The sequence below is a fragment of the Prionailurus bengalensis genome, chromosome C1 (assembly GCF_016509475.1).
Source record: "Prionailurus bengalensis isolate Pbe53 chromosome C1, Fcat_Pben_1.1_paternal_pri, whole genome shotgun sequence".
Taxonomy (NCBI): Eukaryota; Metazoa; Chordata; class Mammalia; order Carnivora; family Felidae; genus Prionailurus; species Prionailurus bengalensis.
In genome coordinates, this window is record NC_057345.1 from 41,561,844 (window position 1) to 41,586,278 (window position 24,435).

General features: G+C 39.3%; 1 protein-coding gene across 11 annotated transcripts in view; it reads left to right on the forward strand.

The window, feature by feature from the left end:
* Window positions 1–24,435, forward strand: part of OSBPL9 (oxysterol binding protein like 9) — a 199,457-nt gene that overhangs the window by 35,419 nt on the left and 139,603 nt on the right. For all 11 annotated transcript variants that reach the window (XM_043578758.1, XM_043578761.1, XM_043578759.1 and 8 more), the window contains exon 2: window positions 13,642–13,692. In XM_043578758.1, the coding sequence (XP_043434693.1) occupies window positions 13,642–13,692 (51 nt within the window). The remainder of the gene's footprint in view (window positions 1–13,641; window positions 13,693–24,435) is intronic.

A 24,435-nucleotide genomic window follows, 5' to 3' on the forward strand; every position in this document is an offset into this window, starting at 1 on the left:
TTCTGAAATTTATTGACAAATTGGTTTCCATACAACACCCAGTGCTCATCCCAATAGGTGCCCTCCTCAATACCCATCACCCACCCTCTCCTCCCTCCCACCCCCCATCAACCCTCAGTTTGTTCTCAGTTTTTAACAGTCTCTTATGCTTTGGCTCTCTCCCATTCTAACCTCTTTTTTTTTTTTTTTTTTTCTTTCCCCTCCCCCATGGGTTCCTGTTAAGTTTCTCAGGATCCACATAAGAGTGAAACCATATGGTATCTCTCTTTCTCTGTATGGCTTATTTCACTTAGCATCACACTCTCCAGTTCCATCCACGTTGCTACAAAAGGCCATATTTCATTTTTTCTCATTGCCACGTAATATTCCATTGTGTATATAAACCACAATTTCTTTATCCATTCATCAGTTGATGGACATTTAGGCTCTTTCCATAATTTGGCTATTGTTGAGAGTGCTGCTATGAACATTGGGGTACAAGTGGCCCTATGCATCAGTGCTCCTGTATCCCTTGGATAAATTCCTAGCAGTGCTATTGCTGGGTCATAGGGTAGGTCTATTTTTAATTTTCTGAGGAACCTCCACACTGCTTTCCAGAGCGGCTGCACCAATTTGCATTCCCACCAACAGTGCAAGAGGGTTCCCGTTTCTCCACATCCTCTCCAGCATCTATAGTCTCCTGATTTGTTCATTTTGGCCACTCTGACTGGCGTGAGGTGATACCTGAGTGTGGTTTTGATTTGTATTTCCCTGATAAGGAGCGACGCTGAACATCTTTTCATGTGCCTGTTGGCCATCCGGATGTCTTCTTTAGAGAAGTGTCTATTCATGTTTTCTGCCCATTTCTTCACTGGGTTATTTGTTTTTCGGGTGTGGAGTTTGGTGAGCTCTTTATAGATTTTGGATACTAGCCCTTTGTCCGATATGTCATTTGCGAATATCTTTTCCCATTCCGTTGGTTGCCTTTTAGTTTTGTTGGTTGTTTCCTTTGCTGTGCAGAAGCTTTTTATCTTCATAAGGTCCCAGTAATTCACTTTTGCTTTTAATTCCCTTGCCTTTGGGGATGTGTCGAGTAAGAGATTGCTACGGCTGAGGTCAGAGAGGTCTTTTCCTGCTTTCTCCTCTAAGGTTTTGATGGTTTCCTGTCTCACATTCAGGTCCTTTATCCATTTTGAGTTTATTTTTGTGAATGGTGTGAGAAAGTGGTCTAGTTTCAACCTTCTGCATGTTGCTGTCCAGTTCTCCCAGCACCATTTGTTAAAGAGGCTGTCTTTTTTCCATTGGATGTTCTTTCCTGCTTTGTCAAAGATGAGTTGGCCATACGTTTGTGGGTCTAGTTCTGGGGTTTCTATTCTATTCCATTGGTCTATGTGTCTGTTTTGGTGCCAATACCATGCTGTCTTGATGATGACAGCTTTGTAGTAGAGGCTAAAGTCTGGGATTGTGATGCCTCCTGCTTTGGTCTTCTTCTTCAAAATTCCTTTGGCTATTCGGGGCCTTTTGTGGTTCCATATGAATTTTAGGATTGCTTGTTCTAGTTTCGAGAAGAATGCTGGTGCAATTTTGATTGGGATTGCATTGAATGTGTAGATAGCTTTGGGTAGTATTGACATTTTGACAATATTTATTTTTCCAATCCATGAGCAGGGAATGTCTTTCCATTTCTTTAAATCTTCTTCAATTTCCTTCAGAAGCTTTCTATAGTTTTCAGCATACAGATCCTTTACATCTTTGGTTAGATTTATTCCTAGGTATTTTATGCTTCTTGGTGCAATTGTGAATGGGATCAGTTTCTTTATTTGTCTTTCTGTTGCTTCATTGTTAGTGTATAAGAATGCAACTGATTTCTGTACATTGATTTTGTATCCTGCAACTTTGCTGAATTCCTGTATCAGTTCTAGCAGACTTTTGGTGGAGTCTATCGGATTTTCCATGTATAATATCATGTCATCTGCAAAAAGCGAAAGCTTGACTTCATCTTTGCCAATTTTGATGCCTTTGATTTCCTTTTGTTGTCTGATTGCTGATGCTAGAACTTCCAGCACTATGTTAAACAGCAGCGGTGAGAGTGGGCATCCTTGTCGTGTTCCTGATCTCAGGGAAAAAGCTTTCAGTTTTTCCCCGTTGAGGATGATGTTAGCTGTGGGCTTTTCATAAATGGCTTTTATGATCTTTAAGTATGTTCCTTCTATCCCGACTTTCTCAAGGGTTTTTATTAAGAAAGGGTGCTGGATTTTGTCGAAGGCCTTTTCTGCATCGATTGACAGGATCATATGGTTCTTCTCTCTTTTTTTGTTAATGTGATGTATCACGTTGATTGATTTGCGAATGTTGAACCAGCCCTGCATCCCAGGAATGAATCCCACTTGATCATGGTGAATAATTCTTTTTATATGCCGTTGAATTCGATTTGCTAGTATCTTATTGAGAATTTTTGCATCCATATTCATCAGGGATATTGGCCTGTAGTTCTCTTTTTTTACTGGGTCTCTGTCTGGTTTAGGAATCAAAGTAATACTGGCTTCATAGAATGAGTCTGGAAGTTTTCCTTCCCTTTCTATTTCTTGGAATAGCTTGAGAAGGATAGGTATTATCTCTGCTTTAAACGTCTGGTAGAACTCCCCTGGGAAGCCATCTGGTCCTGGACTCTTATTTGTTGGGAGATTTTTGATAACCGATTCAATTTCTTCGCTGGTTATGGGTCTGTTCAAGCTTTCTATTTCCTCCTGATTGAGTTTTGGAAGCGTGTGGGTGTTCAGGAATTCGTCCATTTCTTCCAGGTTGTCCAATTTGTTGGCATATAAGTTTTCATAGTATTCCCTGATAATTGTTTGTATCTCTGAGGGATTGGTTGTAATAATTCCATTTTCATTCATGATTTTATCTATTTGGGTCATCTCCCTTTTCTTTTTGAGAAGCCTGGCTAGAGGTTTGTCAATTTTGTTTATTTTTTCAAAAAACCAACTCTTGGTTTCGTTGATCTGCTCTACAGTTTTTTTAGTTTCTATATTGTTTATTTCTGCTCTGATCTTTATTATTTCTCTTCTTCTGCTGGGCTTAGGCTGCCTTTGCTGTTCTGCTTCTAGTTCCTTTAGGTGTGCTGTTAGATTTTGTATTTGGGATTTTTCTTGTTTCTTGAGATAGGCCTGGATTGCAATGTATTTTCCTCTCAGGACTGCCTTTGCTGCGTCCCAAAGCGTTTGGATTGTTGTATTTTCATTTTCGTTTGTTTCCATATATTTTTTAATTTCTTCTCTAATTGCCTGGTTGACCCACTCATTCGTTAGTAGGGTGTTCTTTAACCTCCATGCTTTTGGAGGTTTTCCAGACTTTTTCCTGTGGTTGATTTCAAGCTTCATGGCATTGTGGTCTGAAAGTAAGCATGGTATAATTTCAATTCTTGTAAACTTATGAAGGGCTGTTTTGTGACCCAGTATATGATCTATCTTGGAGAATGTTCCATGTGCACTCGAGAAGAAAGTATATTCTGTTGCTTTGGGATGCAGAGTTCTAAATATATCTGTCAAGTCCATCTCATCCAATGTCTCATTCAGGGCCCTTGTTTCTTTATTGACCGTGTGTCTAGATGATCTATCCATTTCTGTAAGTGGTGTATTAAAGTCCCCTGCAATTACCACATTCTTATCAATAAGGTTGCTTATGTTTATGAGTAATTGTTTTATATATTTGGGGGCTCCGGTATTCGGTGCATAGACATTGATAATTGTTAGCTCTTCCTGATGGATAGACCCTGTAACTATTATATAATGTCCTTCTTCATCTCTTGTTACAGCCTTTAATTTAAAGTCTAGTTTGTCTGATATAAGTATGGCTACTCCAGCTTTCTTTTGGCTTCCAGTCGCATGATAAATAGTTCTCCATCCCCTCACTCTCAATCTAAAGGTGTCCTCAGGTCTAAAATGAGTCTCTTGTAGACAGCAAATAGATGGGTCTTGTTTTTTTATCCATTCTGATACCCTATGTCTTTTGGTTGGCGCATTTAATCCATTTACATTCAGTGTTATTATAGAAAGATACGGGTTTAGAGTCATTGTGATGTCTGTATGTTTTATGCTTATAGTGATGTCTCTGGGACTTTGTCTCACAGGGTCCCCCTTAGGATCTCTTGTAGGGCTGGTTTAGTGGTGACAAATTCCTTCAGTTTTTGTTTGTTTGGGAAGACCTTTATCTCTCCTTCTATTCTAAATGACAGACTTGCTGGATAAAGGATTCTCGGCTGCATATTTTTTCTGTCTAGCACCCTGAAAATCTCTTGCCAATTCTTTCTGGCCTGCCAAGTTTCAAAAGAGAGATCAGTCACGAGTCTTATAGGTCTCCCTTTATATGTGAGGGCACGTTTACCCCTTGCTGCTTTCAGAATTTTCTCTTTATCCTTGTATTTTGCCAGTTTCACTATGATATGTCGTGCAGAAGATCGATTCAAGTTACGTCTGAAGGGAGTTCTCTGTGCCTCTTGGATTTCAATGCCTTTTTCCTTCCCCAGTTCAGGGAAGTTCTCAGCTATGATTTCTTCAAGTACCCCTTCAGCACCTTTCCCTCTCTCTTCCTCCTCTGGGATACCAATTATGCGTATATTATTTCTTTTTAGTGTATCACTTAATTCTCTAATTTTCCCCTCATACTCCTGGATTTTTTTATCTCTCTTTTTCTCAGCTTCCTCTTTTTCCATAACTTTATCTTCTAGTTCACCTATTCTCTCCTCTGCCTCTTCAAGCCGAGCTGTGGTGGTTTCCATTTTGTTATGCATTTCGTTTAAAGCGTTTTTCAGCTCCTCGTGACTGTTCCTTAGTCCCTTGATCTCTGTAGCAAGAGATTCTCTGCTGTCCTGTATACTGTTTTCAAGCCCAGCGATTAATTTTATGACTATTATTCTAAATTCACTTTCTGTTATATTATTTAAATCCTTTTTGATCAGCTCATTAGCTGTTGTTATTTCCTGGAGATTCTTCTGAGGGGAGTTCTTCCGCTTGGTCATTTTGGATAGTCCCTGGCGTGGTGAGGACCTGCAGGGCACTTCCCCTGTGCTGTGGTGTATACCTGGAGTTGGTGGGCGGGGCCGCAGTCAGACCTGATGTCTGCCCCCAGCCCACCGCTGGGGCCACAGTCAGACTGGTGTGTGCCTTCTCTTCCCCTCTCCTAGGGGCGGGATTCACTGTGGGGTGGTGTGGCTCGTCTGGGCTACTTGCACCCTGCCAGGCTTGTGATGCTGGGGATCTGGCGTATTAGCTGGGGTGGGTAGGCAAGGTGCTCGGGGGCAGGAGGGGCAGGCTTAGATCGCTTCTCCTTAGGTGATCCACTTCAGGAGGGGCCCTGTGGCAGCGGGAGGGAGTCAGATCCGCTGCCGGAGGTTTGGCTCCGCAGAAGAGCAGAGTTGGGTGTTTGCGCGGAGCGAGCAAGTTCCCTGGCAGGAACCGGTTCCCTTTGGGATTTCGGCTGGGGGATGGGCGGGGGAAATGGCGCTGGCGAGCGCCTTTGTTCCCCACCAAACTGAGCTCTGTTGTCAGGGGGCTCAGCAGCTCTCCCTCCCTTTGTCCTCCAGCCTTCCCGCTTTCCGAGCAGAGCTGTTAATTTCTGACCTCCCAGACGCTAAGTCGCGCTTGCTGTCGGAACACAGTCCGCCCGGCCCCTCCGCTTTTGCAAGCCCGACTCGGGGGCTCTGCTTGGCCGGCGAGCCGCCCCTCCGCCCCGGCTCCCTCCCGCCAGTCCGTGGAGCGCGCACCGCCTCGCCGCCCTTCCTACCCTCTTCCGTGGGCCTCTCGTCTGCGTTTGGCTCCGGCGACTCTGTTCTGCTAATCCTCTGGCGGTTTTCTGGGTTATTTAGGCAGGTGTAGATGGAATCTAAGTGATCAGCAGGACGTGCGGTGAGCCCAGCGTCCTCCTAAGCCGCCATCTTGCTGCAACTCCCCCGAGTGTTTTTATTTTTAATTTTTGTTTAATGTTTATTTTTGAGAGAGAGAGAGAGACAGAATGTGAGCAGAGGAGGGGCAGAGAGAGAGAGGGAGACACAGAATCCGAAGCAGGCTTCAGGCTTTGAGCTGTCAGCACAGAGCCCAAGGCGGGGCTCCAACTCACAAACTGTGAGATCATGACCTGAGCCAAAGTCAGACGCTTAACCGACTGAGCCACCCAGGCACCCCGCATAAGTGTTTTTTTTAAGTTTGATGTTCAATTTGTTTTTCTTTTGTTGCTTGTGTCTTTGGTGTCATAACTAAGAAACCATTGTGTAATCCAAGGTCACAAAGAATTATACCTATGTTTTCTTCTAAAAGTTTCATAGTTTTAGCTTATTATTAATAAGTATAATGGTTTTATATGGTATAGGGTAGGGGTCCATCTTTATTCTTTTGCATAGGGGTATATCCATTTGTCTCAGTACTCTTTGTTAGAAAAATTATTCTTTCCCCCATTAGATGATCTTGGCATCCTTGTCAAAAATCAGTTGACCATAGCTGTGTGAGTTTATTTCTACACTTTCAATTCTATTTCATTGTTCTAATTACTGTCTTTGTTACTCTAGTTTTTTATTGTTCTGAGATTGAGAAGTATGAGTTCTCCAACTTTGTTGTTGTTCTGTTGAAGATTGTTTTGACCATTCTGGGATCAGTTTATCAATTTCTGCAAAAAAGACAGCTGGGATTTTGATAAGGGATTATGTGAAATCTGTCATTCTGGGGAGTATTGCCATTGTAACAATTTTAAGTCTTCCATTCCGTGAACATGAGATGTCTTTCCATTTATTTAGGTCTTTAATTTCTTTCAACAATACTTTGTAGTTTCTTTCTGTAGTTTGTAAGCCTTGTATTTCTTTTTTTTTTTTTTTAATTTTTTTTCAACGTTTATTTATTTTTGGGACAGAGAGAGACAGAGCATGAATGGGGGAGGGGCAGAGAGAGAGGGAGACACAGAATCGGAAGCAGGCTCCAGGCTCTGAGCCATCAGCCCAGAGCCCGACGCGGGGCTCGAACTCCCGGACCGCGAGATCGTGACCTGGCTGAAGTCGGATGCTTAACCGACTGCGCCACCCAGGCGCCCCATATGCCTTGTATTTCTAAAAATTAAATTTGTTACTAAGTATTTTAATTCTTTTTGATATTATAAATGGATTTTTAAAATGTTTATTTTTTCAGAGAGAGAGAGAGAGAGCATATGAGTGGAAGAGGGGCAGAGAGAGAGGGAGACAGAGGATCCAAGGCAGGCTCTGCTCTGTCAGTGAAAAGCCTGGTGCAGGGACTCAAACTCACAAACTGTGAGATCATGAACTGAGCTGAAGTCAGATGCTTAACCTACTGAGCCACCCAGGCACACCTGGAATTGTTTGTTTGTTTGTTTTTCATTTTTAGATATTTTGTTCCAAGAGTATAGAAACACAATTGGTTTTTATATATTGGTCTTATGGTCTGAAAATTTGCTGAACTCATTTATTATCTCCAATAGTTTTTTGGTGGATTTCTTAGGATGTTCTGTATATAGGTTCTGTCACCTTACAATAGTTTTATTTCTTCCTTACCAATCTGGATGTCTTTTACTTCTTTTTCTTATCTAATTTTCCCAGCTAGAACCTGCAGTACAGTGTTGAATACAAGTGATGAGAGAGGACATCCTTGTCTTGTTCCTGTTCTTAGGTGTAAAGCTTTTAGTCCATTACTGGTAATTATTACATTAGCTGTGGGTTTTCATAGATGCCCTTTATGAGGTTGAAGAAGTAACTTTCCATTCCTAGAGTGTGGGGTGGTTTTATCATGAAAGAATGTTGGATTTTGGCAAGTGCTTTTCCTGTTTTTGAGATGATCATGTGACTTTTGTTCTCAGCATATTATGATTTTTATATGTTGACCCAACCTTGCATTCCTGGAATGAATCCCACTTGGTCACTGTCTTAGTATGTTTGGGTTGCTACAACAAAAATACCATGGACTGGTTAGATTATAAACAACAGAAATTTTTTTCTCACAGTTCTGGAGGCTGGGAAGTCCAAGATCAAGGCAGTGGTAGAGTCAGTGTCTGATGAGGACCTGCTTCTTAGATGACCATTGTTTTTCAATGTAACCTCACATTGTGGAAGGGCAAGGGAGCTCTTCTAGGCTTTTTTTTTTTTTTTTTAAATAAGGGCACTAATCCCATTCATGAGGGCTATTCCAAAGGTTCTACTTCCTGATACCATCATCATGAGGGTTAGGATTTCAACATATGAATTTGAAGGGTGGAGACACAAATTTAGAGCATAATAGTTTTGCTGTATAATCCTTTTTGCATGTTGCTGGGATTCGTTTGCTAGTATTTTGGCTAAGGATTTTTGCATCTTTATTCACAGTAGGTGTTGGTCTTTTTTTGTGACAGCTTTGTCTGGTTTTGGTATCAGAATAACACTAGACTCATAGAAAAAGTTGGAAAGTGTTCATTCTGAAATTTTGGAAGGGTATGAAAGGTTGTTAGTTCCTTAAACATTTGATAGAATTTTTTAGTGAAGCCACCTGGGGCCAAGGCTTTTCTTTGTGATAAGTGTTTTGATTACTAGTTCAATCTCTTGTTATATAGGTCTATTCAGATTTTTTTGTCTTCTTTAGTCAGACTCCTTTTTGTTTCTGTAAGGTTGTTAGTAATGTCTCCTCTTTTATTCCTGATTTTAGTAATGTTAATCCTCTTTTTTTCTTGGTTAGTAAAGCTAAATTGTCCCATTTTGTTGATCTTTTCAAGGAACCAGTGTTTGGTTTCATTGATTTTTCTCTGTGGTTTTTCTATTTTCTAATTTCATTTATTTCTGCTGTGACCTTTATTATTTCCTTTCTTCTGCTTGCTTTAGATTTATTTGCTCTACTTTGTGTTATTACTTAAGGTAAAAAGTTAGGTTCTTGATTTCAGATCTTTCTTTTTTAATGTAGACTTTTACAGTTATAAATTTCTCACTAAGAACTGGTTTCACTATCTCCTATAAGTATTGGTATGTTGTTTTCATTTTCACATCGCAAATATTTTCTAATTTCCCTTCTGATTTTTTTATTTGACCTATTCATTATTTAGAAGAGTATCATTAATTTCCACATAGTGGAGAATTTCCCAATGTTATTGAGCTCTGCTTTTAACAGGAGCCCTGTAAGCAGTTTTCTTTTAAAAGCACAATGTAGGGGTGCCTGGCTGGCTCAATTGGTTAAGCGTCTGACTCTTTCTTTCTTTCTTTCTTTCTTTCTTTCTTTCTTTCTTTCTTTTTAATGCTTATTTAAAAAAAATTTTTTTTTCAACGTTTTTATTTATTTTTGGGACAGAGAGAGACAGAGCCATCAGCCCAGAGCCTGATGCGGGGCTCGAACTCACGGACCGCGAGATCGTGACCTGGCTGAAGTCGGACGCCCAACCGACTGCGCCACCCAGGCGCCCCAATGCTTATTTATTTTTGAGAGAGAGAGAGACAGAGTGTTGAGTGGAGGAGAGGCAGAGAAAGAGGGAGACAGGAGCAGAAGCAGGCTTTGGGCTCTGGGCTCCGGGCTCTGAGCTGTCAGCACAAAGCCCGACGTGGGGCTCGAACTCATGAGCCATGAGATCATGACCTGAGCCAAAGTCGGACGTTCAACTGACTGAGCCACCCAGGCGCCCCTAAGCATCTGACTCTTTTTTTTTTTTTTTAATTCTTTTTTTTTTTCAACGTTTATTTTATTTTTGGGACAGAGAGAGACAGAGCATGAACGGGGGAGGGGCAGAGAGAGAGGGAGACACAGAATCGGAAACAGGCTCCAGGCTCTGAGCCATCAGCCCAGAGCCTGACGCGGGGCTCGAACTCACGGACCGCGAGATCATGACCTGGTTGAAGTCGGACGCTTAACCGACTGTGCCACCCAGGCGCCCCTAAGCATCTGACTCTTACTTCACCTCAGGTCACTGTCCTAAGATCGAGCTTCCCATGGGTCTCTGCATTGGCCATGGAGCTTACTTGGTATTCTCTCTCCTTCTGCCCCTAACCCACTCATGCTTGCCTTTTCTCTCACACGTAAAAATAAAGGCATTATGTGTTACAGACATTGCTTCCATTCATAGCCCACTGGACATTATATAGATAAATAGCCTGTATCTACCTGAAAGGGAGGCTGGAAGTGTAATATCCAACAGGAAAGCCATATGTTCAGTTAAAACTTGGGGTGGAAGGTTTTATTACTGAAAGGAAGAAGAGGAGAATGGATCGATATTGGGGAATATCTCTTTTTCAGTCTTGTCTTTTTCCCCGTTCCTCTGCACTCTGTGCTTGGGTCTGTAAGTCTACTCTCTTATGAATAGTTTGTGTGAAGAGTTTTCTGTAACTGTGCCTTTGCTGGTGTTGTTTCCTTGGATTGGAATGCCCTTTTCTTCCTACTTCTCCTCTCTTTTTATTAGAATCTTTTTTTTTTTTTTTTTTTTTAAGTCCCAGATTGAAACCTGAAACCTTCAGTATTGCCTTCCCTAATCTTTTTTCATGGCAGGGAGCCTTCTGTAGCTCACATCACTTTGTGCCTGTATTCATGTAATTTATTTTTTATTGTATTGCAATTATTTACATGCTAGTCTTTTTTTTTTGGACATTTTAAATTTTTATTTATTTTTAATGTTTATTTTTGAGAGAGGGAGAGAGAGGAAAGGAGGGAGGGAAGGAAGGAGGGGCAGAGAGAGAGGGGACAGAGGATCCGAAGCAGGCTCTGTGTTGACAACAGAGATCCTGATGTGGGGCTCAAACCCACAAACCATGAGATCATGACCTCAGCCAAAGTTAGACGCTTAACCAGCTGAGACACCCAGGTTCCCCTTTTTTGGACATTTTTAAAGAGTCTAGGCCAATTCTTTTGTAGGATGTTTCACATTCTGGATTTGTGTGCTTGTTTCTAGTTACATTTGTTTTAATTATTTTCACCTATTTCTTTCAATGTTTACTAATTCATAACCCTAACAGTGATACCATCATTGGGGCCTGTCTTACTCTTTTCCTGTTTACTATAATTATATTTTTTAAAGTGGGAGAGTAATTGAGGATGAATGTGTTGGTTCTTACCTTGAGTTGTATTCTATTTCTCACTGAGTATTTTCAAACCTAATTATTATTTTTGTGTTTGTCTTGACACTTTTGAAAATAAGTCTAGGGTATGGTAAAGGTTTTTGTTTAGGGAATGGTTTTGTTAACTGTGTTTTTGCTAACTGTATTATTAGCAAAGAACTTTTACACCTGTGCCTGGTATTGAATTTTTTTAATAAAATATATGAGTCTTTCTTGTATTTTAAGTAGAATAAAAGAAGACTGCCTTCTATACTTTAATAATCATTTTTGAACGTGAATTCCTATGGCTCAGTACTTTTTTTTTTTTGAAGAGAATCAACTTTGATTTATCATTGTGATATTGTTACATTCATAAGTTTAGAATCAATGAAAAAATAGGCTATGTTCATAGAAAGTACTGTAGGCAATGAAAGGGATAAAGCAGATCTTTATGTACAGACATGCAGATATCCCCAAGAAATATTTATTTTTTCCAGCTTTATTGAGGTATAATTGATTATAATATTGTATAAGTTTAAGGTGTACAGTGTGATGATTTGATATATGTATATATTGCAAAATGATAACTACAGTAAGGTTAGTTAACATAATCTATCACCTCACATAGTTAACCTTTGTGTGTGTGTGTGGGGGTAAGGACTTTTAAGATCTGCTTTATTAGTAACTTTTAAGTATGCAATATAGTATTGTTAACTATAGTAACCATGTTGTTTGTTAAATCCTGTATAGTCATCTTATAGCTGGAAGTTTGCCTGTGGCTCAGTACACTGGATGTGGGGCATCTGTGGCTTAAAGTGGAACAGTTTTCTTTAAAACATAATTTTATGATAGTGTCTTGTTTTACTTCTCTCTCGCATAGGGAAGTACAGAAAAATTTCAGTTGTGGAGGTGTTAAATCTTCTTAAAACTTTGATTATTTGAGGTTTCACTTTATTGCGCATGACTAAATTTAATTTTAGGAATATTTACTGAATATCAACACAAGGCTTATTATGCAGAATATAGCCTTTGCTCAGCTCAGTCTAGTAAGGGAGACTTAAAAGGTAAGCAGTATTTCATTAGTAAATATTTTTTGAGCATCTAATGTGTGCCAGACACTGTTCTGGAGCATAAATCAGATACAATTCCTACTGTCTAAGGAATATGCAGTCTTGTGGGTGACTTAGACAAGTAAACTAGCCATTATAGCACAGGGTGCATGTGATGACAGGGGAATATAAGGGAGACTCTGAGAACCAGGATAGGAATCCAAATCAGAGGTAAGGAAAAGTGCTTGATGAGTGACAGAAAGGCAGAAAATCAGGGTCAAGTATATTCCAAACTGAGGAACACTGGATGAGATATCTCAGAGGCAAATCTGAGATATGCCTAAATGTGAATCATTTGGGGAATTGAAAAGAGATAAAGCAATGTTTCTAAAAATGTGGTCCTCAAATCTTCCTGAGGTATCATCTGGGAGTGAATCTTAAACCTTTGGGTGATTCTTAGCCTTCTAGGTGTTTTTCAAACTCATAAAATATGAGAAACACTGAGTGAGAGTCAAGGGGCATGAGGAGGAATGAAAATTATAGTGTAATATATGCTACATTAAAGGCACACATAAAGTTCTATGGTTAGGTTTATTTGTATAGACTATAAAAGGTTTTCATTTTATTTTTTTAAAGCTGGCATTCAATATTATATTAGTTTCAGGTGTACAACATAGTGATTCAACATTTATATACATTACTCACTGCTTACCACAAGTATAGTTACCATCTGTCACCATACAAAGTTATTATGACATTACTGACTATGTTCTCTATGCTGTGCTTTTCATCCCCATGATTTACTTACTTTATAACTGGAAGTTTATACCTCTTAATCCTTTTCACCTATTTTGCCCATCCCCCTACCTCTTCCCCTATGGCAACCACTAGTTCTCTGTATTTATGAGTCTGTTTCTGTTTGTTTTTTTATATTTTACTTATAGATGAAGTTGTATGGTATTTATCTTTCTCTGTCTGACTTATTTCACTTAGCATAATACCCCATAGGCCAACCCATGTTGTCACAAATGGCAAGATTTCATTCTTTGTTATGGCTGAGTAATATGCCATTGTGTGTGCGTGTGTGTGTGCGTGCGCGTGTGCGCACGTACACGCACACACACACACACACACACACACACTATATCTTCTTTACCTATTCATCTATTGATATATACTTAGGCTGCTTCAGTTTCTTGGGAGTTGTACATAATGCCGTAAACATAGGGGTGCATGTATCTTTCAAATCTGTGTTTTTGTTTTCTTTGGATAAATACCCAGAAGTGGGATTACTGGATCGTATGGTATTTGTATTTTTAGTTTTTTGAGGAACCTCCAATACTGTTTTCCATAGTGGGTGCACCAGTTTACATTTCTACCAATGGTGCACCAGCATCCTCACTACCACTTTAAAACATATTCATTTGAAACTAATTCCTATCTTAATGATTTTGGGGGCTGCAGGGGGATAGGGAGAAGGGAGGGATGTTACTACTATAATTTTTTTCTCTTTATCCCCAGATGATTCTATAAACAGTCTATTAATCTTTTATTCATTGGATGTTTTTGTTTTTCTTTTAGTCCAAGGACAAAATGATGAGAGGCTCTCGCAGAGGATGTGTGAGACTCAGAGTGAGTATTTTTTCACTTTATGGAAACTAATTTTGATGAAAAAAAAATTTGATGGATCATGGAAGTTAAATTTAGTTTAGTTTTCTCACTAATTGTTGGGACAGGCAACTAAAGCTCAGAGAGAAAAAAATGAGTGCCAGAACCAGGAGTAGAACTCAGTTTTTTGGTCATTGATTTAATGTTGTATTCATGACTAATGCAGCAACTGATTTTTTTTTCTTTAACCTCTATTTTTATAGTCAGAGACAAGAAATTAAATGAATTGTAGTATTGGTAGTAGAGCAAAGAGTAGAAATAACTCTGAAAATCCCCACTTAGAGTTGCTTTTTTTTTTTTTCCTATTCAACACTATTTAATAAGGGTCTAAGTAGCAGTGACATCCAGTAGAAATAATGTGAGCCATATATATAACTTAAAATTTTGTTGTAGCCACATCTAAAAAGGAAAAACAAATAGGTGAAGTTAATTTTAATAATATATTTTGTTTGGGCCAGTATATCCAGAATGTTATTATTTCAACATGTAATCAATAAAAATTATTAATGAGATGTTTTACATTTTTTTTTCATATTAAGTCTTCAAAATCTAGTGTGTCCTTTACACATATGGCATATCTCAGTTCAGACTAGCTGCATATCAGGTGCCCAGTAACCCCATATGGCTAGTGGCTACCTTATTGGAGTTTCCATCATTATCCAAATTGCTAAAGGCAAGAAAGAGTACTTGGTTGGGGATATAATTTCTAGTACTCCATTACATCTAAAGATGAGCCTACCTTTATCATAACTGGGTAAATCAGCTTCTAGTAGTCTTTTCTTCCTCAGACTCCTGTTGCTTTCCCTCTGCCATCTTTTTTCTGCATGTTTACTTTTGAAGATGTGGATATATTTGGTAAACATATTGTTGTCTTTATTAGCAATAGCTAATTGGCAGAAATGGGAAATAACTAAAGAAACCAAATTCTTTTTTTTCCCTTCAATTTATTGAAATTAAAGAAAAACAAAAACAGTGAACTTTTCTCCTACTCCACCCCCAGCTTCTGGCAACTACCAGTCTGTTTGTTGTATCTGTGAACTTGGTGTGTGGTTTGTTGTTGTTGTTGTTGTTGTTGTTGTTTTAGGATTCTACATGTAAGAGAGATCAGACAGTATTTGTTTTTCTTTGACTTGTTTCACGTGTCATAACAGCTTCATGGTCACTTCATGTTGCAAATGACTGGATTTCATTCATTTTTATGGTTGAATAATGCTCCAGTGTGTGTGTGTGTGTGTGTATACACATACAGATATATAAAGAAATATATATAACACAATTTCTTTATCTATTCATCCACCAGTGGATACTTAAGTAATTTTCATATCTTTGCTGTTATATATAATGCTGCCGTGAACATGGGGTGCATATATCTTTTTAAATTAGTGTTTTCATGGTCTTCAGATAAATACATAGAAGTATAATTGCTGGGTCATATGGTAGTTCTCATTAATTTTGGAGGAACCTCATACTTTTTTTCTGTAGCGGCTGCACCAATTGACATTTCTACCAACATTACATGAGAGTTATGTTTTCTCCACATCTTCACCAACACTTATTATTTCTTGTCCCCTTTTTTTTTTAGTTGCTTCATAAAAACAATTATGAAATTTCGCTTCATTTTCTTTCTTATTGAGGTAAAATTGGTTTATAGCATTATATTACTTTCAGGTATACAATATAATAATTTGATATTTGTATACACTACAAAATGATTACAGTAATCTTGTTACCATCTATGACCATGCAGTTGACTTCCTTCACCCATTTTGTACCTTCCAACCCTCTTCCCCTCTGATGACCTGTTCTCTGTAGCCATGAGTTTTGTTTTGTTTGTTCATTTGCTTTCTTTGAATAAATACCCAGAAGTTGAATAGCTGGATCATATATATGATAGTTCTATTTAATTTTTTGAGGAACCACTGTACTGTTTTCCACAGTGGCTGTACCAATTTACATCCCCACTAACAGTGTACAAGGTTTCCTTTTCTCGATGTTCTCTACAACACTTGTTATTTCTTGTCTTTTTGATAAGTCGTTTTAATAGGTATGAGGTGCTATCTCATGTTTTTTATTTGTATTTCCCTGATAATCAGTGATGTTGAACATCTTCTCATGTGCCTGTTGGCCACCTTATGTCTTCTTTGGAATAATGTGTCTAAATGGGCACATCCTCTGCCCATTTTTAAATTGGGTTGTTTGGGGTTTTTTGCTATTGAGTGTATGAGTTCTTTATACATTGTGGATTTTAACCTCTTATTGGTAGGTGACTTGCAAATATTTTTTCCCGTTTAATAAGTTGCATTCTCATTTTGTTGATGATTTCCTTTGTAAGGCAGAATTTTAGTTTGATGTCATCCCACTTGTTTATGTTTGCTCTTGTTGCCTTTGCTTTTGGAGTCAGAACAATGTCAAGGAGCTTACCACTTATATTTTCCTCAAGTTTTATGGTTTCAGGTCTTATGTTCAAGTCTTTAATCAATTTGAGTTAATTTTTATGTGCAGTATAAGAAAATGGTCCACTTTCATTCTTCTGCGTTTCATTGTCCAGTTTTCCCAGCACCATTTATTAAAGAGACTTTTCTTTTCTCATTGTATGTTCTTGGCTCCTTTGTCATAAATTAACTGACCATAGATGTGTGGGTTTATTTCTGGGCTCTCTATTCTGTTCCATTGATTGATGTGTCTGAAAAATGCTCACAGGTTAAGGGTTCAGTTCTGCAAGCCCGCCCTCCACCCTTTACTTCAAATACTAATTGCAAGCCCCAGGCTATTACCTGTGTTTTGACGGACCAGCTACAGATTGGAGGTTCCAACAGCCTCCTCCTTAATTAATTTAAGATTAATTTTCTAGAGCAACTCAGAACTCAGGGAAACATGTTTACCAGTTTACTAAAGGATATGAATCAGCAGCCAGATAAAGAGATATAAGACAAGATAAGGATAAAGGGTATGGGGCTTCCACACCCTCTTCAGGCATGCCACTGCCCCCCATCTCCATGTGTTCACTAACCTGGAAGCTCTCTGAACCCAGTCCTTTTGGGTTTTTATGGAAGCTTCAGTGCATAGTCGTGATTGACTAAGTCTTTGGCCATTGGCTGATTGAGCCTCCAACCTCTCTCCTCTCCATGGTTGGAGGTGGGGTCGACTACAAGTTCCAACTGTTTAATCACATGATTGGTCCTCCTGCCAACAAGCCCGCATCCTTATGTGGGTTCTAAAATTTGCCTTGTTAACAAAAGACACTGCACACTCTCAATACCTAGGAAAATCCAAAGGTTTTGGGAGCTGTAAGTCAGAAACTATAGAAGAAGATAAATATATATGAGAAATATATTTTGGTCTTCTGAATAACCAAATATATATTTCTTATAAATTTCTTAGAAATCACTTGCAACATTGTGATTTATGAGAAATATGTATTTGGTTATACAGAAGACCAAAATATATTTCTCATAAATCACAATGTTGCAAGTTGATTTCTAGTTTCATATGATTGTGTTCAGAGAAGATGCTTTATATGATGTCAGTCTTCTTAAATGTATTGAGACTTGTTTTGTGGCCTAATGGGATCTATCCTGGAGAATGTTGCATGTGCACTTAAGGAGAATGTGTATTTTGCTGCTTTTGAATGGAATGTTCTGTTATTTATCTATTAAGTCCATTGGGCCAAATGTGTCTTTTAAGGCCAGTGTTTCTGTATTGATTTTCTGTCTGGTTGATCTATCCATTAATGAAAATATATTGAAGTCCCCTACTATTATTGTATTGTTATCAATTTCTTCCTTTAGGTTTGTTAATATTTGTTTTATATATTTTGGTTCTTCTATGTTGGGTGCAAAAATATTTACAAATGTTATATCCTATTTTGGATTGACCCATTTATCATTATGTAATACCTTTCTTTGTCTTTTATTACAGTCTTTGTTTTAAAGTCTATTTTGTCTGACATAAGGATAGCTAAACAAGTTTTCTTTTGATTTTCATTTGTACAGAATATCTTTTTCTGTCCCTTCAGTTTCAGTCTGCATGTGTCCTTTGATCTGAAGTGAGTCTCTTTCAGGTGACATATAAAGGAGTCTAGTTGTTGTTTTTGTGTGTGTGTGTTTTTTAGCCCATTCTGCCACTCTTTGTCTTTTGATTGGGAATTTCGTTCATTTATATTTAAAGTAATCATTGATAAGTATGTATTTATAGCCATTTTGTTATTTGTTTTCTGGTTGTTTTTGTAGTTTCTCTCTGTTCTTTTCTGTTGCTCTCTACCCTTGTGGTTTCGTGTCTTTCTTTAGTATTATGTTTAGATTACTTTTTCATTATAGGTTTTTGCTTTGCAGTTGGCCATGGGGTTCACAAATAACAGTCTTTATATATAACAGCATATTTTAAGTCAATAACAACTTACAAAAACTCTACATTTTTGTTACCCTTCCACCATGTTTTATGTTTTTGATGTCATACTTTACATCGTTTTATTTTGTGTATCCCTTAACTAATTATTGCAGTTATAGTTGGTTTTACTATTTTTGTCTTTTAACCTTTATACTAGCTTTATAAATGGTTAATCTCTCACCTTTACTATATATTAGCCTTACTAGTGAGTTTTTTACTTCCATATGTTTTCTTGTTATTAGATGGTGCCTTTTCTTTTCAGCCTAAAGATGTCACTTTAACATTAATTAAAAGGCCAGTTTGTTTATTTATTTATTTGTTTATTTATTTAAATATGAAATTTATTGTCAAATTGGTTTCTATATAACATCCAGTGCTCATCCCAACAGGTGCCCTCCTCCATTGTCATCACCCACTTTCCCGTCCCTCCCACCCCCCATCAACCCTCAGTTTATTCTCAGTTTTTAAGAGTCTCTTATGGTTTGGCTCCCTCCCTCTCTTTCTTTTTTTTCCCCTTCCCCTCCCCCATGGTCTTCTGTTAAGTTTCTCAGGCTCCACATAAGAGTGAAAATGGTATCGGTCTTTCTCTGTATGACTTATTTCACTTAGCATAACACTCTCCAGTTCCATCCACATTGCTACAAAAGGCCGTATTTCATTCTTTCTCATTGTAAAAGGCCAGTTTAATGGTGATGAACTCCTTTATCATGTACTTGCCTGGAAAATTCTCTTTCTTCTGAACTTTTGAATGATAACTTGGCTGAGTACAGTATTCTTGATTGGAAGTTTTTTCTTTCAGCACTTTGAATATAACATTCACTCCCTTCTGACCTATGAAGTTTTTGCTAAAAACTCTTACATGAGTTCTCTTGTATATCACAAGTCTCTTTTTAAGAGTCTCTCTTTGGCGTGCCTGGGTGGCTCAGTTGGTTGTGTCTGACTTTGGGTCATGTCATGATCTCGTGGTTTGTGAGTTGGAGCCCCACATTGGGCTCTGTGCTGACAGCTCAAGAGCCTGGAGTCTGCCTCAGATTCTGTGTTTCCCTCTCTCTCTGCCCCTCCCCCTGCTTGCACTCTGTCTGTCTCTCTCAAAAATAAATAAACATTAAAAAAAACTGGGGCGCCTGGGTGGCGCAGTCGGTTAAGCGGCCGACTTCAGCCAGGTCACGATCTCGCGGTCCCGGAGTTCGAGCCCCGCGTCGGGCTCTGGGCTGATGGCTCAGAGCCTGGAGCCTGTTTCCGATTCTGTGTCTCCCTCTCTCTCTCTGCCCCTCCCCCGTTCATGCTCTGTCTCTCTCTGTCCCAAAAATAAATAAACATTGAAAAAAAAAATTTTTTTTTTTAAAAATTAAAAAAAAAAGATTCTCTCTGTAACTTCTGATATTTTATTAATTTATTTTTAAAAGTTTATTATTCTGGGGTGCCTGGGTGGCTCAGTCGGTTGAGCGTCCGACTTTGGCTCAGGCCATGATCTCGCGGCTTGTAAGTTTGAGCCCCGCATCAGGCTCTGTGCTGACAGCTCAGATCCTGGAGCCTGCTTCGTATTCTGTGTCTCCCTCTCTCTCTGCCCCTCCCCCACTCACACTCTATCTCTCTCTCCTTCAAAAATAAATAAATATCAAAAAATTTTTTAAAAAATAAATAAAAGTTTATTTATTCTGAGAGAACATGCGTGTAAGCAGGGGAGGGGCAGAGAGGAAGAGAGAATCCCAAGCAGGCTCCACCTCAGCAGTGTGAAGTCTGATGCAGGGCTTGAACCCACACACTGTGAGATCATGACCTGAGCTGAAACCAAGAGTTGGACACTTAACCAACTGAACCACCCAGGTGCCCTGACATTTTAGTTATAGTGTGTCTTGATATGGATATCTTTGGGTTCATCTTATTGGTAACTCTCTGTACTTCCTGGACCTGTATGTCTGTTTCTTTCCCCAGGTTAGGGAAATTTTTAACCACTATTTCTTCAAATAAGACTCTTGCCCCTTTCTCTCACTCTTCTGGGAGCCCTGTGATGCAAATGTTAGTTTATTTGATGTCTCATATGTCCCTTAAACTGTCTTCCCTTTTTTTTCATCCTTTTGCTGTTCTGCTTGGGTGAGTTCCACTGCTTTGTCTTCAAGTTGACTGATGTTTTCTTCTGCTTCATCTAATCTGCTGTTGAACCCCTTGAGTGTTTTTTTTTTTTTTTTTTTTAAGTAGGCTCTATGTCTGGTATGGAGTACAATGTGGGGCTTGAACTCATGACCCTGAGATCAAGACCTGAGCTGAGATCAAGAGTTGGACACTTAACCGACTGGGCCACTGAAACACACCTCAAGTATTTTTCAGTTCAATTAATGTATTCAGTTCTGTGACTTCTATTTTGTACTTTTTCATAATTTCTATTTCTCTAAGTTCCCCCTATGTTTATCCATTCTTCTCTCCAGTTTGGTGAGCATCCTTATGAGTATTTTTTTTTTTAATGTTTACTTTTGAGAGAGAGAGAGAGAAACGGTGTGAGCAGGAGAGGGGCAGAGAGAGGGAGACACAGAATCTGAAGTAGGCTCCAGGCTCTGAGCTGTCAGCACAGAGCCTGATGTGGGGCTCAAACTCACGAGCTGTGAGAACATGACCTGATCTCAAGTCAGGTGCTTAACCGACTAAGCCTCCCAGGTTCCCCACATCCTTATGACTATTAAGTTGAACTCTTAGGTAAATTACTTGTCTCTGTTTCAAGGTTTTTTTCTGAGGTTTTATCTTGGTCTTTCATTTGGAACATACTCTGTTTTTTTCATTTTGCTTGACTCTCACCCACCTCTCCCAGTCTTGAAGGAGTGGCCTCATGTAGTGGCCTCAAGTTTCATGAATGAAACTTGTCATTCAACCCTTCCTTAGCTCTTGGTTGTCTTTCAAACCTTAATGCTTGTCCAAGCAGCTTGTTATATTTGTAATAGCTCCCAGTAGTTTAGGATGTGCCAAGACTTGTCAGTGTCCCAAAGGGGAGGATCTCAGCACCTATATTCAAACTGACTGGAAGCCAGACCCTGAGGTCTGAACTTTTAAATGTATGGAATTATAGGGATGCCTGGGTGGCTCAGTTCGTTAAGCGCTTGACATTGGCTCAGGTCACGATCTCACGGTTTGTGAGTTCAAGCCCCATGTTGGGCTCTGTGCTGACAGCTCGGAGCCTGGAGCCTGCTTCGGATTCTGTGTCTCCCTCTCTGTCTGCCCCTCCCTGACTCATGCTTTGTCTATCTCTCAAAAATAAATAAACATTAAAAAAATTAATAACCCCCCCCCTCAAAAGTATGCAATTATATACAGTCCTTTGGGACTGTAAATGTAAGCCCTACTGGCCATCAGAGCCAGGCCATCTGGAGGCATCCCCTGGATGTCAGTCACACAGAAATTGGGACTGCAGATGCATGTATGAGCTCTTTTTTTTGGTGATACCAGCGAACTAGAGCAAGGCAGAGGAAGAGGGCCAAGATGGTGTCCACAGCCTATGTTTCCTGAGAACAGCTCCATAGGTCACTAAATATATGCCACATGTGAAGCCTGCCTCTCAAACCAAAGCTACTGGATGAGCAAAGGGGTCCCCTTCACAGAAAGATTGGGGAGTGTGCCCTAATCTGCTGTTTGTGTAGTTGTAGCCTGCCAAGACCCATGTCTTCTCTTACCACAATCTTGTGGGACCCAGCAATGCAATCCACCCTGGCCACTAGAGCCAGGTAATTAAAGGACATTCCTTGGGCAGTAGCCAGAAAATCTGGCTGGGCTTCAGGCATAAAAACCAGGGTACCAGACATGTGTAAAGCTTCCGTCCAGGAGACACTGGTGCTCTGGTGTGTGGCAGAAGATGAATGTGAAGGTAGCGGCCACCCTCCAAGGTCTCGGGAAAGGATTACAGTTCGTCCCAGGATGCATGTTTAATTAAAAGCCCCTCAGGCTGTAGTCCTGATGTTTAGCTAGTTTCCTTCACAGAAAGACTGAGCTCCTGGGTCTGTTGCCTCTTGTACTTGGGGTGGTAACCATTTAAGAATTTCTTCTCTGTTGGTTACAGACTGTGGGACCCACAAATGTAAACCCCACTGGTTACCAAAGTAAGGTGATATAGAGGGGTCCCCTGGTAGAAATTGCAAAAATCAGAGCAGCAGACGAGTATACTCTTCTTTCTGGGTGACACTGATTATTACAGTCCTATGGGACCAGGAGTGCAAGCTCCCCTGGCCTCCAGATCAAGAGGCATCTCCTACGCAGTAGCCTGCCACAGTCGGGCACTAGACATATGTAAAAGCTCCCTTCCAAGAGATACTCTCCAGCATAGCAAAAGGAGAGTGTGAAAATGGCATCCACCAGTTTCTATCTGTGGATAATATTCCAAGAGGCTTTTAGATGTGTGTATTAAATTAGATGCCTGTCTGTTAGGCTGATGCTTTAATATTAGCAGGTGAGCTTCCTTCACTTTAAGTCTGGGTGTGATCAGCTGTCTGTGAGCTGGGCCTTGGGGTGGGTGAATCAGAGCACTTGAGCCTTTTAGGAGCAGTTTCCCAGCTTGCTGGAGTCTTGTGGGTCTCCAGATGCAAGTCCAGTTGATTTTCAAAGATGTTTTGTCTCTCGAGTGTATGTCTTAAAAGTTGGGATGCCTGATGTGAGGTTTGAACCCTTTGCTCCTCAAGGAGAAACTCCAGGTTTTGAGTTCTCTCCTGGTAATGGGATGCAGTACCTGGAGTATGGTTTATGGTAAGATTTTGTCCCAGCCTCTCCTACCCACTTTGATGTGGTTTTCATCTCATTTGTTGGATGTGTAGTTTGTCACTCAACCAGCATTTAAGGTTTTTGAAAGAGGAAATTATTCCATGTATAACTGTAGACTCAGTATGTTTGTGGGAGGAGGTGAGTTCAGGATCTTCCTATTCCTATGTTGCCATCTTATATCAGAATCCAAAAACAAAATCTAATGGGAAAATCTCGTGCATAGATACAAATAAGTATGGTGAATTTGCAGGATGGAAATGAGATAGACAGGCTTGTTCTGAGCTGATGATGTATATGTGATAGCATTAAGGTTTTTAAAAATTCAACTTATTATACTGTTTACTGTTTTTTTCTTTCCACTGGTTTCTCTTTTGTTGCCTTGGTTTTATTGTTTTTCTAAGCACTGTTATTGACCTTAGTCACTGCTCAGTCTGGTATTAACTGCTTTCTTGGCTTGAGATAGCTAAGTAGACTTTGGCAGAGCTGTTTTGAGACAGCTCTTCAGTTGAATTCAATCTGAATTTGGACCAATGTCCTATTGTTACATTTAATGGACTATTTTTTTTCTTTTAAATGTAGCTTAATTACTAACCCTTGTGACTACCATCCAGGTTAAGAAATAGAATTTTGGCAGGTATGCTGGAAGCCTCTTTATGTGCCCTATTTAAATTACAGGCCCCTCCCTGTCTCTTAAAGTAACCACTATTTTATTATAGCAATCACTTCTTGGATTTACATTCCTAAATTCTATACTTTGGTCTTGCCCTTCTTTTTAACTTGATAACTTTTATTTGTAATTTACCTGTTGAAGAATCCAGATCCTTTGACCTATAGATTTCCATAGTGTGGATTTTACTGATTGCACACAGCTGTAATTCTGCATACTCCTCTTGCCCTCTGTTTTTCCTGCAAATTAGCAAGCGGATGCACAGACTAGATCAGACTCAGGTTTGATCCTTTTGGTAACACTCTAGGGGGTGGTATGTTCTTTTATCAAGAGATATGTAATGTCTGGTTTTTGCTCATGATTGATATTAACAGCTACTGATGCTTAGTACATAGATTCATTAACTCATTTTGGGATTGCAAAATTGTGATATTTCATCATTTTGTTTTAATTTTTATTAGAAATAATTTTACAAGGAGATAGTTCTCTTCATGTATTTGCTTACCCAGTGCTACAGATCAAATAAATAGGATAAGTGCTTGATTATTTCCTTTTACTCACCCAGTTTTCAAGATAGTGAATTGACTTAAAATAATACTGATTTAGGGGTGCTTGGGTGACTCAGTTGGTTAAGTGTCCAGCTTCAGCTCAGGTCATGATCTCATGGTTTGTGAGTTCCAGCCCCACCTAGGGCTCTGTGCTGACAGCTTGGAGCCTAGAGCCTGCTTCATATTCTTGTGTTTCCCTCTTTCTCTGCCCCTTCCCTGCTTACACTCTGTCTGTCTCTCTCAAAAATAAATAAACTTAAAAAAAAATAATACTGATATATATATATATATATGTGTGTGTGTGTGTGTGTGTATACAAAATACACACACAAAATAAATAACAAAATAAATAAACTTAAAAAAATAATA